This window comes from Abramis brama (genome assembly GCF_963993115.1).
Source record: "Abramis brama genome assembly, chromosome: 6".
NCBI classification, from domain to species: domain Eukaryota; kingdom Metazoa; phylum Chordata; class Actinopteri; order Cypriniformes; family Leuciscidae; genus Abramis; species Abramis brama.
The window spans coordinates 14,974,182-14,991,067 of record NC_139968.1 but is presented as its reverse complement, the minus strand read 5'-3'; the positions used below and the strand labels follow the sequence as shown (position 1 = coordinate 14,991,067).

At 34.4% G+C, this 16,886-nt stretch overlaps 1 protein-coding gene and 1 long non-coding RNA gene across 4 annotated transcripts in view; one reads left to right on the top strand and one right to left on the bottom strand.

Moving 5' to 3' along the window:
• LOC311084410 (T-lymphocyte activation antigen CD86-like) overlaps window positions 1-6,916 on the top strand; it is a 182,572-nt gene extending 175,656 nt beyond the window's left edge. The window contains exons 1-5 of one of the 2 annotated variants that reach the window (XR_014606515.1): window positions 1,930-2,010; window positions 2,103-2,306; window positions 4,578-4,618; window positions 4,708-5,031; window positions 5,231-6,916. Coding sequence is in view for 1 of the 2 variants with exons in the window: in XM_084116415.1 (XP_083972541.1) it covers window positions 5,231-5,478 (248 nt within the window). In the remaining variant the exon portion in view is untranslated. Of the gene's footprint in view, window positions 1-1,929; window positions 2,011-2,102; window positions 2,307-4,577; window positions 4,619-4,707; window positions 5,032-5,230 lie in introns of those variants that run through there. The other variant, XM_084116415.1, reaches the window with a different exon arrangement.
• A 1,914-nt stretch (window positions 6,917-8,830) lies between these two features.
• Window positions 8,831-16,621, bottom strand: LOC311085080. 2 transcript variants are annotated; one of them, XR_014606724.1, is made up of 6 exons: window positions 16,116-16,621; window positions 15,851-15,878; window positions 15,450-15,695; window positions 11,201-11,366; window positions 9,837-9,931; window positions 8,831-9,304 (listed from the first exon to the last, which is right to left on the bottom strand). It is a non-coding gene; the product is annotated as an uncharacterized lncRNA (long non-coding RNA). The 2 variants fall into 2 exon arrangements; XR_014606725.1 differs by lacking the exon at window positions 9,837-9,931 and having other exon boundaries at window positions 16,116-16,617.
• Between the last annotated feature and the right edge of the window lie 265 nt (window positions 16,622-16,886).

The window sequence follows — 16,886 nt, the reverse complement described above, 5'->3', positions numbered from 1 at the left end:
AGTACAGTTTTTTTAGTACTCTTTCCACCACTGAATAAAGGTGACTTGACTTGAATAGCCTTTTATTGGGTTGATTAACCAAGCACTCCATTAAACATGCACTACAATTTAAATCCATTAAACTTGCCCTAAACATGCCCTGCAATTTAATCAAATGAGACATATTATAATGGCACTTCATATTTAATGGTATTAGATGATGTATTAATTGCATTTAATTGATTACACTTTCAATAAAACTTTCAATTGGTTTGTAAACAGTGAAGTTTTTGATGCATTTACACTGTTCTGACCAGCAGGGGTCACCAGCTTGCAGCGATTCTAGCGCTTGTTTTCGAAGAAATTGGTTCAATTGATTCAAAGTTACGAAAAGCTTTGTTTCTTCTATCACTTCTTCTATGTTATATATTAATACCAATAAAAAATTTTTTTTGCTTATGAATCTTATAAACTGAATCATCGAAGTTCAGAAGCAAGTACATTGGTCAATAAAGTGAGATTAAATGCATAAAAAATTATGTTTTATTTAACTTATTTAGTTATTGGAGGTTTGCATAGTATTCTGATTCTGCATTTCACTGATTTTATTAATTTTAAGGAATATTGAATCTTTTTTTGTGTGCATGTGAGATGAGTAAATGCACGCTCACATTACACACAACGCCTCTGTACTTGGATTTGTCTCAACATGGGGACCGGAGAGTGTCAGACAATAAATGGGGAAACAAAGTAACTTGGGTTACTTATTTGAAAAAGTAATCTGATTACGTAACTCAAGTTACTTGTAATGAGTTACCCCCAACACTGCTCTTACATCGTTTTTGGTAAACATATACACACATACATACATTATACAGTCCATACATGCATAAACAGCACATCCGTGTACTGACATTTAATTGGTGTGCACATTCTGAACGCCACTATCTCATCATCATATCCAACGCCTTCCTTATAGTTGCTGAATAGGCCTACATTAAAAGGTTATTTTGAATAGTATCTGAGGGATTCATTGGGTTTATATAAAAAAAACAATTGCAGCCTCTCGGGGGCAGCAGAGGAAACATATTACACACTGTAGTCCTGTGTTGCGTCCCATGATGTGAAGAGCTGAGTTAGGTTTGAGTTTCACATCAAGCACCACTTGCTAGTAAATATATCAGATAAAGGCATCAGGTTAGACCTGTGGAAACTATTGAAGAACAATCAAACTGAATGTCTGTGTGTATTTCAGAAACAGTGTGATGATTATAGGCATCAAAAGCATTTTGTCCACATACTAAGACAATATACAAAACAATATGCTGTGATACAAACAAAACAAAATGCTAATACATACAATACTGAAGAATATTTCATAAGAAGAGAAATGCAAACCTGGTGGCCATGACAAAAGAGGACAATAACATCAATACTAAATAACATTTACATAACAAAACAAATCTGTGTACTTTTTGCCTTTTCTGTCTCATTGTTATTATTTTATCAAACTTTTTTTAATTGTGTGCAAATATGTAATTTAATGTTAGCAATGCTTTGGCAATGTAAAGCTTTTTACCATTACAATAAATCCACTCGAATCTTGAATCTATTAACATTTTATTAATGTAAATAATAGATGTATACAGCAAAACTAAAGTAATGTACGTGTGCCAATGAATTAAAAAAAAGGTAAATTAAAACAAGCAACACGCAACCAAACCTACATGCTGATACTGTAAGTTTATAAACAACGTTTGAAAGGCAAATTCATTAAAAGACTGCGAGCTTTTGCTTTCTCTCTCTTTATGAATAAACAAAACTTGTACTCTAGTTTCTCCTCCCATCAGTCTCTTCCTCCTCCCATTAGTCTCTTCCTCCTCCCATCAGTCTCTTCCTCCTCCCATCAGATCATCAGAGAATATCAGCCTCAGTCTCTCAGAGATTGTTCAGTCTGTCAGGATGAAAACAGGAGAGAGGAACTGTGAGGAAGATCTCTCTGGACTGAGATCAGATATGAAAAAGAAAAAGGTAATATTCATTTGTTAATTCATTTTTTAAAGCCAGGCTGTATTTCCTTGTAAAATGTAATTCTCTCTCTTTCTTTTTTTTTTTCTCTGTAGGTCAGAGAAGATGTCACTGGAAGCTCTGCGTTCTTGTCCTGCTCTTACAGTGTTAAAGTCAAGACATGACAGTATATTAAAGACTCAGTGACAGCAGGAATATATGAGACATCATTCAGAGAAATGTTTCAGTTGAGGATCAGGATCCAGAACACAGTGTTTTCTCAGAGGAGTTTAAGAAAGAAGCTTCACTCAGATACTCATGTAAGTCTGAGAACATTTACTCATTTACTGCTGTTCATTTCACTAATACTGGATCAAACGTCACATCAGACAGAAGGACGAGTATAGCATCCTGCTGAAAAAACAGCTTATTTTTATTATTATATGTCAAACTTGATTATTTTTCAGTAAAACTGGCACAATATTTTGTACACAATATTTGGTATAATAAAGTTAAAACATGTTATTGGTTTACTATACATGGTAAATATATATATATATATATATATATATATATATATTTTTTTTTTTTTTACGTTTTTAAACATCATATTATTATGTAATTTAATTGTGAAATAAATGTACGGTTTTGGCAAGTAAAAAATATGAATTACCAGATAATTAAAGGCGGGATTTTCGCCTGATTTCGGACATATTATAGACAATTAATTATAGTTAATAATTAATTATATGCATATGATTCATTGTAATCAACCTAAATGTTTTAGACAATTTTCAATGAGGAGGAGTAAGCTTCTATGTAATATTTTATTATCATCACAGCGTGTTGGTTATGCAGTGATGCGCTATGAAATTATTGCGCGTGGCAATTTAATTATAATAGCATATCAATTTAATAATAAAAGTAGCCTTCCCTAATAATAATAATAATAATAATAATAATAATAATAATGCAATAATACTAGTCATTTAATACATAGGCCTACATTGGAAATACTAAATCATCTTGATATTGATTGCTGATGCTTGTTTTGACAATATCTCTGGATACATGATAAGGTCTAGGCGCAACCCGGCACGAGGGTTTATCACGCTGATTTGCGCATATTTCACACATAGTGTGAGCCGTGAAGTCGCAGCTCGACGTTCGGACCGTATGTGAGCACATAAATCTGAGCTTTGGCTTTACATCGCAGACAGTCGTTCAGTGTGAGTAGGTAGGCTACCTTTCTAAAAACGCACAGTGTATGCCCGCCTTTAGGCAGTACAAACAGTAAAAGGACATTCAAGTCGTTACACATAGGCCTATAATATGATTACATTTTTTTATAAATAATTCTTATGAGTATTAATCATGTTTTATTAATAGGCCATTTCTATTGTGCCTCCTGTATTATTATGGTGGTTATTGGTACATTTTAAAGTAAAGGCACATTTTGAAAGTTAAAGGAGGTAGGCCTATATTAACATTATATCACTTAATGAAATATAAAGTTGGCATACTGTTAAACTGGAACTAAACTGGAAGATATTTTTTACAGTCTAATCTAACCAATGAAAATTATGAATTAAATGCTTTTAAATGCTTAAATATAATAAACAATAAAGATAAAATATAAAAGCTTTTGTCATTGTTTTATTGATGATTTAAAGTGTATATGACAGACAGATGATTAGAGATTCAATTACTAAGATCAGAAATATTATGATAATGGTGAAAAATGATAATAAGTCTTGATTATAGCCTGCCGAAGTGTATTTAAGATAAAAGAATATCTGCGCATGTCATTCACGTGATTTCTGTTGACGTCACTTACGTCTGATGTCATCATATGTATGCTTTGAACACGGAAGCTGACGAGCTATAATAGCCTACATTTTGTTCAAAAAATAGTATTTCACCCTAATTTAAAAAAAAAACATTTTATGCAATATAGTCAAATAAAATATATAGATAATATTGGTCCACCATGGTGATCAGGTATGTTTGCTGAATGCAGAATGAAACGCTATTTGCACACACACGTACTTCTCAGCAGTGAAGGCCTGATGTAACATTAGCTTGTTGCTCGTGTTCGTGTTCGGCCTGCTGTGTTTTGGTTGTCAAATGCTTTATTTAAACTCAAATTAAAAGGGAATTTTTAGTGTTGTTAAAATATTAAACATGAATTGGTTAAGTAATGATTATAAAGTTTATATGCATTGTTTATCTGCTGTAACTATTATTTTGATTAAAATAAGTTAGCATTAGCTCTTTTTTTTTTTTTTTTTTTTTTTGGTACATATGCTGGGAGTTGTATTTGATAGTAGTTTGATTTGTAGTGAATTCAAGGTTTTACCAATAGGATAAAGTGGGTAAAGAACATTTACTGCCAGTTTGTAACATATTTAGAGATGAATTTAGTGACATCAGTGATCAGTAATAAAACTCAGTATGGGAGGGACACCCTATCCTATCTTACCATCTTACCTTTATTATGTGTGTTATGTGGGAATCAAACTCATGACTTTAGTGTTTGTACTAAGTTGAACCAAAGGAAGTTAAATAAATGTGTTTTTCTGTTTCTGCAGTTGTGGCTTCATCTGTGTGTTTGCGGTGCTGATAAACAAAGGTGAGCACCTGAACAAACTATAGTTGGAAGTTAAATGAATGCTACTGACTGTTAAAGTACATTTACAAATAAAGTTTGTGTTGTTTCAGTGTCTCTGCAGGAAACAGTAGAGGCTGTTATTGGTGGTTCTGTTCTCCTGCCGTGTTCTTCCACTAAACATGATCTTAAACTTGAAAAAATTAATGTGTTTTGGAGACACAATGGCAAGATTGTGTGTGATATAATTCCCAGCAGTAATTCACTAGAGAAACAGGATCCAAAGTATAAAAACAGAACTGAAACTTTTCCAGAGGAGTACAAGAGAGGAAACTTCTCCATCAAACTCCACAATCTTACTTATGCTGATGGAGGAAAATACATCTGCTACATCACACACTCATCTGAACAACCTACTGTACAGCTGATCATTATGGGTGTGTGAAACCAGTAGATTAGGGCATGAAGTTTTTAATTTAATTAAAGTTGTTTGTCTAAATACTGCAAGAAGTTGATCCCTTTTTTGATGTTCATTAGTGATGTTTCAGTCTGAATGCTGTTGTATATAAATTATAGTTGGATCTGTTATCTTTATCACAGTGATGTAAAGTTTCCCATTATAATTTTTTGTTGCAGAATCAACAGCAGAAAAAGTAACCATATCGACTGAACAAGAAAACCAAGGAGAAACAGAACCAGGCAGTGTGGAAACATCGTCGCCTTGGCCATGGGTTGGCATTGTACCTGGAATTATAGTTACAGTTATAGTTATAGTTATAGTCATTGTAGCTTGGTGGAAAAGAAAGAACTCAAGCTGTCGTAGGGCAGACAGACACGACATGAGTTCAGACATTCATGAGGAGGTTGAACACATTAATCAGTAATAACTGATAATAATGATAAAGCATTTGGTACATGACACAGCTGTATAACTGTAACAGCAGAAACTGCATGAGCTTCAGCGCTAAACACAGAGTCAGTGGAGGAGGTGGTGCTTTCAGTCTTCCTGCCACAACTTAAGATAGAAAAGTATGAAATAATCATAAAAGTGTATAAAGGATTTGCTTTAATAACAGAGAGCGGAATATAATCATGTAGATTGAGTGAGTGTGTGTTGCTGTATTTCCTGCTGATCACATTAAGCCTATAACAGTTTTATTGTACAGATATTAGGATGTATTTTGGGAAACAGCATTCTTCCTTTCATTCATCCGTGCGCGTTTGTGTCATACCTGTAAATATAGGACAGATGGTCAGGCTAGCACTACAGTGGAAGTTGTTTATCATCGAGACCAATGGTGGCAAAGGCTCTACGATCTGCTTAAGCTTAAGATGTTTTGGGGAAACGCAGACAAGATTCACAGAACAGTGTTTATGTTGGTAACACTGCCCAGTCAAAACAACAGCAGAATATAAGTTACTGTCCTGATCATAAGACATATTTCCTTAAATATCTGTCTTTCATTATTTATTAATTCATTTGTTAGGAGTGAGAGAGTTTAATGTTGTTAATGTTGTTGAGTTAAAGACGATCACCTGTAAGTATGGGATCAGTATGTAGGAACATTTCCTGCATGTAGAAAAAACTATCATGTTTTGGTAGATCATAAATATGAGATTAAAAAGTTGAATTTATGACATAAAATGTCTATTATGCAATAAATCAGAATTATGAGAAGAAAGTTGAAATTATGACTTAAAAAAAAAATCTAAATGGACAAAATCCTAATCATGATAAAGAAGTCAAAAGTGCTGCACCTCAAACCATCAGATTAATCTGTGCAGAAAAGCGAAGCGACTCACAACTCTTGTATTCACCAGAACTTAATGTTCCTCCACAAGTATTTTATTCTTCAACTGCTAAAGGACCAAAAGTTACGTATTCTTGCCTAAATTACTATATTTATATTTTGTACCCTTTATGATTATCAGTTTTAAGTAAAGTGCTTTTATTAGTGTATAAAGTGTGCTATAAATAACTTTGCCTTGTATTTTCACTTTGTAAGTTATATTAGTTTTTACAGTTTCTGATGTAAAAGACTGTTTTCTACTGTTATATTCTTGCCTTATTATTGCATTCTTATTAACAGAATGAGATCTTGAAAAAGTACATTTTTGGTTAAAAGACAAGTGAGTGTCAATATGTTGCTGCCTTAACAATTATGTAAACTTTCATCTTGCAAATATTGCTTTATTTGCAGGAACTGTGAAGTGTTTAACATATTCTCATGTATAAACAGAGGAAACAAGGAGCATAGATTCATTGTATTTGCATGATCTCATGATGATCAAGACCCAATAAATTGTTTTGATGAAATAATGAATCTGTCAGAATTGTTTGGATATTTATGATCTTATACTTTTTACTAAAACCTAATGTTTTGCATTTACATGCAATTATTTGGCTAATGTGGTATTAATTATTTATTATTTAAATGTGGTTTCTGGTTCAAAAAACAACAACAAAACGGCACATCAGTGATTTGAGTTTAATTTAGAATCAATTCAGGGTGCTTCTCAATCCTCAAAGTGATGTTTCCTCGTTCCTACGTCCTCCAACCTACGAACCAAAACCGATCGTACTCGGCCAACTTGAAGGAAATCACCGTTCTCTTATTGCACCGCGAGGGATGAGGAGCAAGGAAGCTTCAGTGAGGATACACAGGTATTCATGCGAGGGTTCATGAATAAGAAATGAGAAGCACCCACAGTATCTGAACGCCAGTGTCTCCTCATTACAACTACGTCACCTGACGCTTGGTGTGTTTTGGGCAGTTCACTGGGACTCTTTGAGGGACCTGTGAATGTTCTCTAAGGGCCCAGCTGTATCTCAGCACCAGAACATCACAATAAACACATGGGATTGGGCTTTTCTCATGTGTGTGTATGACAAACATCCTGATGCTCAGAGTTTCCACATCAACACTCTCCTTATGAGTAAATGTAACGCATCTGATACTGGCATCAGGTCAAACCTCTGCAAACTATTGATGAACAATCAAACTGAATGCCTCTGTGTGATTCAGAAACAGTATGAAGATTAGGCATCAAAGTATTTTAATATACTGCAAAACACACCGCAAAATGCAATAATACATACAATACAAAAGTTAAAAAGAAGAGAAATACAAACCTGTCTGTCAGGTTTGTGAGTTCCTGTCATGATAAAAGTAACCAGTGAAATATGACAATAATATCAACCCTGAATAACATTTATACAATAAAGCAAATCATTGTGCATCTTTTTTGCCTGTTATGTCTCAATATTATATCAAACTTTTTTATTTTGTTTATATTTGCATAAATATGTCTCTGTCAGTTTCTCTGTAGATCAGAATGAGGATGTAACTGGTAATAATAAACAAAACCAAGACATCCCATACAGAAATGTAATATATGTCAATATATGTAAATTACATATATAATGTTAGTGCCCATGTATGTCTGCTGCATATATGAGAATATATGCAAAATTCATATATGTAAAACACATATACATATATGAAACATATATTTCAAAATATATCAAAAATGGCCGTTTTCATGTAAGTGCCATATATTTTCCCGTATATGCACATAAATGTGAAATATATGTAAGACGCATATATGTATACATGCATATATGACGCATATATGTATACATGCATATATGACGCATATATGTATACATGCATATATGACGCATATATGTATACATGCATATATGTCGCATATATGTATACATGCATATATGTACTTATTTCTAAAGTACATACTTTCACATATATTAGGGATACAAATCTTATATCTGAATGCCTTGAAATTAAATGCCTATAGTTGGAGATTTTGTCTATTGTGTGAATTCCAAATATAGTATTTTAATACAATAATGCAGTGTTTTCTTTGTCATTTTTGACAAATACATCCACAAAGTACCATAACCATATGCCACAGCTTTAAAAATGCATCAGTATCACATGCATGTACACTGTAAAACTTTTCACTGTAAATTTAGTTAAATACTGGCAGCTGGGTTGCCATCCACATACTGTATTTTTACAACACTACTACAGTAAACAGCATTTACAGTACTACACTGTAATTACCAAATACAGTATATACCACATTTTACATTATTAAACTTGTCGACAGCAATAAATTGTATTTTTACAGGGAATACTGCTTTTATTATTACATAATTAAAATATTATACTTTAAGGTTTCATAAGAGTAGTCACACTAGGAAAAAGAAAAACATTTTCTGGGTTTTAAAACATTTATTTAGTTAAAATGCCATCTGTGAACATGTTGGCTGAATTACTTTTTAAACATAAAATGCAATTTTAACACTTAACAACAAACAGGTAACAGTTAGCACTTAATTAAAGGAATAGTTCACCCAAAATTTTAAATTAGCTCATGATTTACTCACCCTCAAGTCATCCTAGGTGTATATGACATTATTCTTTCAGACGAATACAATCAGAGTTCTATTAAAAAATGTCCTGGCTCTTCCAAGCTTTATAACGACAGTGAAATGCTGTTTCTTTTTTGAAGTCCATAAAAGTGCAAACGAAATCCCATTCAAAGTCTGCAAGGTTTCGCAGAAGTGAGGACACCTGTAGGCTTACAGTGGTGTTCTTGTTTTGCACAACTTGGCCAGTTTTCTTTGAAGTTACTTGTCCTTTCTTTGTTTTTGATCCACATTCAGGATTGATGTCAAGAAAGTGTCTAAAAGGCAGAAAAAAACAACAATTAAATATTATTAACTGAGTGTATATATTTTGACAAAGAGAGACAGCACAAAAGCTGTCTAAAACTGAACAACATGAAAAAAAAAAAAAAAAAAAAAAAAAAAAAGCAATGTTGGATGTTGTGATCAATAACTGATATTTTTTCTGCCCTGGTAAAATACATCAACTCAATGTGTCTGTTTACATGCACACTGTCAACTAACTAAATTTTTGGAAGTGGGGTTGCCAGATTTAAAGTTTTATTCTACAACTTTTGTCTACTCATCACCCAGCTCATTAACAATATCATCCCCTCATCAGGTCCATCAGAGTATCAGTGGAAAGGCAGTCTTTAGACTCTCCGTTTATATAGAGCACACACTGCCAGAATCCAGCCCAAACCTTTGTGACAGAAATAATTTAACTTAATTGCAAGCCTTGCAATGTTTATTGCATATATGACAACATGATTTACCAGACTAAAATGCATGTTTGCACCCAAAAATTTAAATTCTGTCATTATTACTCACCCTCAAGACTTTTGTTCATCTTCGGGACACAAATGAAGATATTTTTGATGAAATCTGATAGTTTTGTCCTTCCATTGATATCAATATCATTGCAACTGTCAAAGCCCAGAAAAGTGGTAAAAACATTGGTAAATATATAGCTACAGTGGTTCAACCTAAATATTATGAAGCAGGGTTTCTGCACATTTTTTAAAGTCAAATTTAAGGCTTTTTAAGACCTTTTTAAGACCCGAAGAAATCAAAATTAATACCATGCATTAGGGGTGTGCAATATTGACAAAATATGTCTCGATCGATATTTTCAAAGTTTTCTTGATAATAATTAGATAACATTTTACTGATTGTGTTTCTGTGCTTGGTGCCATGGCTTGTTTAGGCCTGTTGACAGCTGACTGACAAAGATATTCATATTTTTCATATTCTATGCAGTGGTCAGTTTACAGCAGTGACATAAATTAACATTTTTTATTAAGGGGTAATATTTGCCACCTTAAATTGATTTCAAGGGGCATTTTCACCTATATATGGACATTTGTAGATGTTTCAACAAGATATCTTTCACATCTACTGCAGTCAGATTCACCCGTGTTCACTCTGAAGGAATCACTCACATTGGCTGTGCACTTGTATGACACATAAAGGATGTTAAGAGGCTAAAAGCAGGTTTAAAACTTGAAGTCAACAGGGTGCAAATTTTAAAAAGAGGATAACACGGTGTAGGCAACACCGATTTTTGTCGTTGTTCTGTATTGACAGCACTCCAAATTTACAAAAAAATTAGCTCAATGTTAAAATTGACCGGAGTTCTCCTTTAAGGTTGCACTAGTTACATGGATTATTTAAACAATGTTTTTACTAGCTTTCTGGGCCTTAAAAGTTGCAAAGACGTTGCTGTCTATGGGTGGTTCAGAAACCTCTCAGATTTCATCAAAAATATCTTAATTTGTGTTCTGAAGATGAACGAAGGTCTTCCAGGTTTGGAACGACATGAGGGTGAGTAATTAATGACAGAATTTTCACTAATCCTTCAACTGAAAACAACTTGCACTGACATATCTTAAAATATATGACTGCCACTGTTTTATCTCAAGATGCACACCAGTAATGTTTTTTTTTTTTAATGATACATTATTATAAAAGCTGCTTAAATACCCTAATTTTATTAAGGCCTAGACCTGGCTTAAGCTAAGCCCCGTATGGAAACCAGGGCCATATTGTTCATACCAGTAGTCAACATAATAAACACTGTCAAGTCAAGGTTAGTGACACAATTCAGTCTAATATATATATACATACATACATATATACACATATATATATATATATATATATATATATGAATGGCAAATATGCCAATGACTAACCTCTGAACAAACTCAAGGTGCTGCCTCTTCCTGGTACTGCAAGCTGAAGTTATAGGAGGAGGCAAACAGCGCTGCCAGGCCAGTGATGTCTTCAAGAGGCTGTGATCCTTCACACACACCTTGACCTTCCAAACTTAATATCCAGCACTGGTTGCTTAGAGATGACCTGTAATGGAATAAAAAAAAAAATAATAAGAATAAATAAATAAATAATATTAATAATTAAAATTAACTACTGTGGGTTCCACTGTGGTTCGATGTAGTTGTCTATTCATAGTTCTATGAATTAAATTTTTCAACTAAAAATTAAAATTGGTTAGAATGCTAAAATGCACTGGCATATAATTTTGTTTGTTTTAAAGATGAACTGAACTGAAATAATCAAAGTTGATAATGTGTTGTTTATGACAATTAAAAGTAAATTACACAAAAAATTTGAATTAAAAATATCAATATAGCTCTTTTTTTAAGCAACACAAAAATTGCGTTTGTTAGTATAAGAACGCTGGCAATTCCGATGACGTCACCGGCATGGTAGAACCTGCGAAGGTATATAGGCAGCTGCAGCTGCAGGTCCTATACACAGACGAAAATTAGTGATTTTAATGGCATGGGTCTGGCATCTGACTACCACCACACGCCCGGCCTGACACATTAACTGTAATTATGAACCCAAGCCCGATTTAAACCTACCATTTTTTTAATACGTGGGCCGTTATAACCAGGGGCGGCGCCAGAGAATTTTTTAACGCAGGTGCTGAGGGGGTGCTAGATATATACAAATAGTATTAATAAATGAGCAAACATAGGCCACTTAATATTTAATAATCAATTATTTTAATTATCACAATTAAAGTATTAATTGTATTCAATTGAACAAGCAACATTCAGCATTCAATCAAATATTCTTATAGATTTATTATTAATAATGATAATTAATAATTAGCCTAATTATTTCAACATAATATCTCGTTATTTCGTAATATGTAGCCTACATAATATGTGTGCGTGCAACAAGCAAGATGTGCATTTGTAAATCCGGTGACGCACATGCATTTATTTATATTAATAAACAGTGTCGGCTGCAAAGATTAAGCTGACGATCGCCATCTCCGTAGTGAACGCGCCTATAGAGAGAAATGCACATCATTACATAATCAGAGAGTAGGCTAGCCTATTTATTTTCGTTTTGAATTGTTTCGTTTAAAGACATTTCAAGCTTTCTATATTTCTCATGTGTGTAAGGCATACACTGAGTTTCGGTTAAGTTAGGATGAGATGCGCTCCAGTTCACGTGCAATGCAAGTGGACGCGCGGACGCCTCCATGATTATAATGTCTGCTATATTTGCTTATTAAATACAGGTTGATGAAAAAAATATTAAAATTAAGATACAATTTATACAAAACGAAATTCACTTTAAAGAAAGGCTTTCTACAATGCAAATCTTAATTAAGTGGTCAAAATCATGTCTGACCCGCTCCATATCTCTCGATATATTGCGCATATCCTATCTTACTCATGCTGTTAACTTTTTTATATTCAACATAGATGAAAAAAATTATAATAATAAAAAAATAAATAATATTTTAATGAAACTAAATGAGCTTATTTAATGGCTACAACACGTATAGTAGGCTTACAGACTCTCTATTTGTACAAATTGCTGCATATTCATTTACTTCTGAATTGTGTACGTTGAAAGGCATTTGTTTGTGCATAAAACATATCTGACTGCAACATTTATCAAGTTAACGGATAATTGTGCGTGCATTTATTAATTATTATCTTAGTGAATAATGCAACAAGGATGAAGCATGTAAACTGCGTTGTTTGTTTATTCAGAATGAAATGGATCGCAAATGGATCCGAATGAAGAAACGTAAAAAAAAAAAACAATAAAAAACAATAAAAAAAAACCTGAACTCCCTCTGTATCAACAATGTGCCCTGAGACGATGGACATCAGCTAGCTTCAGGGTGGGTAGGACATTGGAATCTGTTTACAGACAGACCTGCTGTGGTTTTATTAGCAGCTAGTAAACGCATTATTATCGAGACGAGTCATGATTTATACGGTTTATATGGTCGGAGTGGTGGCTAGCTTGTGGAGTTTGACAAAAGTGCTTCCAACTAGGGATGGGACGATACACTTAAATTCACGATACGATGCACCTCGATATGCCAGGGTCACGATACGATACGTCACGATACGATATCAAAAAAGAAAAAAAATATTACTGTTTAACAACAACTTTATTATGGTGACGTTGAAGGTGGTGGTTCATGTTTGATGTGTTGGATGTGGTGTACGGAATGACAGCATGGCATAGCTTACAGACAGTCTTAAGGCCATTGCACACTGAGTCCGAAATTTTCGTATGCGTTTTTTCGTGTTCGTCAGCCTTAAAATTCGTCACGCACAGAAACCTTGCACACTGAGTCCGATGCGTATTTATTAAACCTTTGCGCAAAAAAAAAAAACCGCAAAAAATACTAAATGGATTCGTCGAGCAGTGAGGATGATTTCGTTGCCCTCTTTCTTCTTAAAAAGAGAAAAAGAAAGAGGAAAATATTGGGACCATCCAATCCTGAGATTGCGCCGAGAAGAAGGAGAGTTTCACCTCCTTATCAAGGAGTTGCGAAATTATCCCGAGGCCCGAGCAATTAAAAATTTACCTCAGAATGTCAGTGGAATAGTTTGATGCTTTGCTAGCGATACTGAAGCCACATATTAAAAAGAAGACGACCAATTTCCGTGAACCAATCGATCCTGAACAGAGACTGGCAGTATGTCTAAGGTATGGACACACACACACACACACACACACACACGGCCGGCGGAAGCGCTGGGCAGACAGAACCGAACAGCTGGATTTTGTCGTTCGCTTGCACTGTGGCTCTGAATTGTCAAACACCATTCAAAATACAGGCTGTGGCTGTGGATGCGAAAAACGCAGAAAATCGAAAAGAAAAGGTGAAATGTGACGTTCAGAGATATGTCTTCCTCAGCATAGGTCTTATGATACAATTTCCGGTTTCTTCGTGTGGGAAAATCACGCATTTATATTACACTGTTTTCTATTGCAGGTGCTCACCGAGACTTGGGTTCGAATCCAGCTAAAGCCAACTTTTTGTAATATTTATTATTGAATTAAATAAGCATTCTTTTTGAATGCATACTGTTCCAGTGTCAATAAAATATACATATTTTATTACATATACTACGCAAATCATGCAGCAGTGCCATCTATCTTTATTTCGCGATCCATTTTTTTCGACCTCGATGCGTTTCGTCACGTTTTGTATCGCGATATTTCGTCAAACGATATTTCGTCCCATCCCTACTTCCAACGTGTTTACGTTAGCTGCTAGCTCTTTCCCTAGGTTGGATCGTTTGGTATATAGCTTGATTTTGTTACTCAATTTCAATGAATGAGTGTCTCAGTTTTGTTGAACGCTATAAAGCTATATTGAACACAATATGGTTTGTGTATGTGACAACGTTACATCCAGCCCTTTGCTTAGCTTGCTATCATGATAACAGTTAACATACTTCTCTGTCCTCTGCCTTGACGTGAGCGTTTCAGCGCCCTGTCTCTGCGGTTACATAGATAGCATCGGTGGTGTTAGTACTTGCCATTGGTCTATCGGTCTGCCCTGTACTACAGCCTGAAAAGTTTAACATTGACGGAATAGCCTCAGGTTTAGCCTAACCCTCACCAGTGAACCAGTTGTATAAGTACAAATCTCTAAATAGACTGTCGCTAAAAAATGCTCACTATGGACTCGAAATCCAGGGGCTGCATGCAATGGCTGCTCTGCTAGTGTTGGTTAGCAACGGAGTAGCTTACCATTCCAGTGACGTTGCCGAATGTTGAAATCCAAGATGGCGGCGCCCGTGTAACAACAACAACATTTTCAACATACCATTTTATCCCTTTTAACAAATTCTGCCACTTTAAAAATTGTACCAATGAGAATAAATAAAATGCATCTTTTATATCACCTTTACTCAAAATTCCAGTTCAGTTCATCTTTAAGCATAAACTCACTTAATTTTGACTTATTCTTTCAGAAAACAAGACAATTTTTACGTGTCTATTAAATGCTTCTTCATGTAAGAATTGTAGATATCTGGACTGGAAACAAAATAAAAACACTAATTAAGAAAAACATATTTTGCAGTGGGGTGAGTAAATGATGGCTTTTCATTTTAGGTTTCATCTACCCCTTTAATGTTTACATACCAGGAAAAAAGTCGTGGACTTTCTGGCAAATGTAGATTGCTGGACATCAGCGATGCAAATTCCTGAAACAATTTTTAAAAAGGACAGCACAACCTTGATCAACAGAACCAAAACATAAAACATATTACAAATTAATGAGATTTGCTGAATAATCTCTACTTATCTGCTTGAAGGATAACACCGTCTAACTTCTTTGAATTAGGGAGTAGTTGTAGGACCATGGGATGGCAATCAGGAATAGGCCTACTACATTTGAAAACAGCATTAGGAACATGGATTTTCATGTGCTAGCAAAATTCTGACAACGATTCAAAAGCACGATCACAGAACTGACAGAATTTGACAGCATTTTTTTTTTTACCACATAGACTATAACTGTAACACTACTTAAAAGCACTTACATTAACAATGGCCATCAGATTACAAAGCCTAAAACGAAAAAAATATATATCAAATGCACGTCATGCAAATAGCATGGTAAAGGTTGCCTATTATATGAAATGTCGAAGTTAACGTTACTTGGTAAACAGGTGGAACAGAGTCAGTGAATTGCTTGCGCGGCCACGGTAGTAGCAGCTAAACCGCGTTCGCAAAATCAAACCAAATACGTGAAAACAATGTAGAAATGCGAACACACACACACACAAAACTTATATATTGGCTTACCGTATCACTCAGTTGAACAATTCTCCATCTTCTCAAACTCTAAATCCCACTTATCGTCACGCGCAGGTTAGATTATTCAATGACAAATTCTTCCATCCGTCTTCAGGTAGCTGCTACCGTTAACGTCGTCCATTTTCTGCTGCGTCACAGGCAACTAATGTTTGAAACACGAACCGAACCGAACCTCAAAAAAGCTTTAAAATTGCTCACAGATTCGCAGACATTGTTTATCTTGATAACAGGAATGATTATTTGTTCAGTTGAATCCCGCTAACAAAACGAGTTTGCCTGTTGTAGCTGCCTAACGTTACTGTCTGCTCGCATGACGCGTCACATTTGAACTGAATTGAGCGCGAAAGAAATCAATCCCACAATGCAATGCCTTTTCAGTCAGTATGATGGTAACGAATTTATCAGGACGAAAACAGAAATGTGCTGTATATTTACAGCTGTTCTGTAAAAGATACAGCTTAATACTGTATTATGGAAATACAGTACAATTCTGTAAGAAATTCGTTGTAAATTTACAGTAAAGGGTTACAGTGTATGTTTACATACATTTATTAAATATGTTGAAAACAAATATGTAGGCTATGTCACATATTTATAATTAATGTTGTCCATATATGCGAGAAACCAATACTATACTGTAATATATGCAGATATGGTATCATATATGGATGAACTCAAATATTTTCTTCACATGTTTGGACACATAAATGTTCATATATGTTGCAGGCATTGTGTTCTCAGATAAGTCAAATATATGTA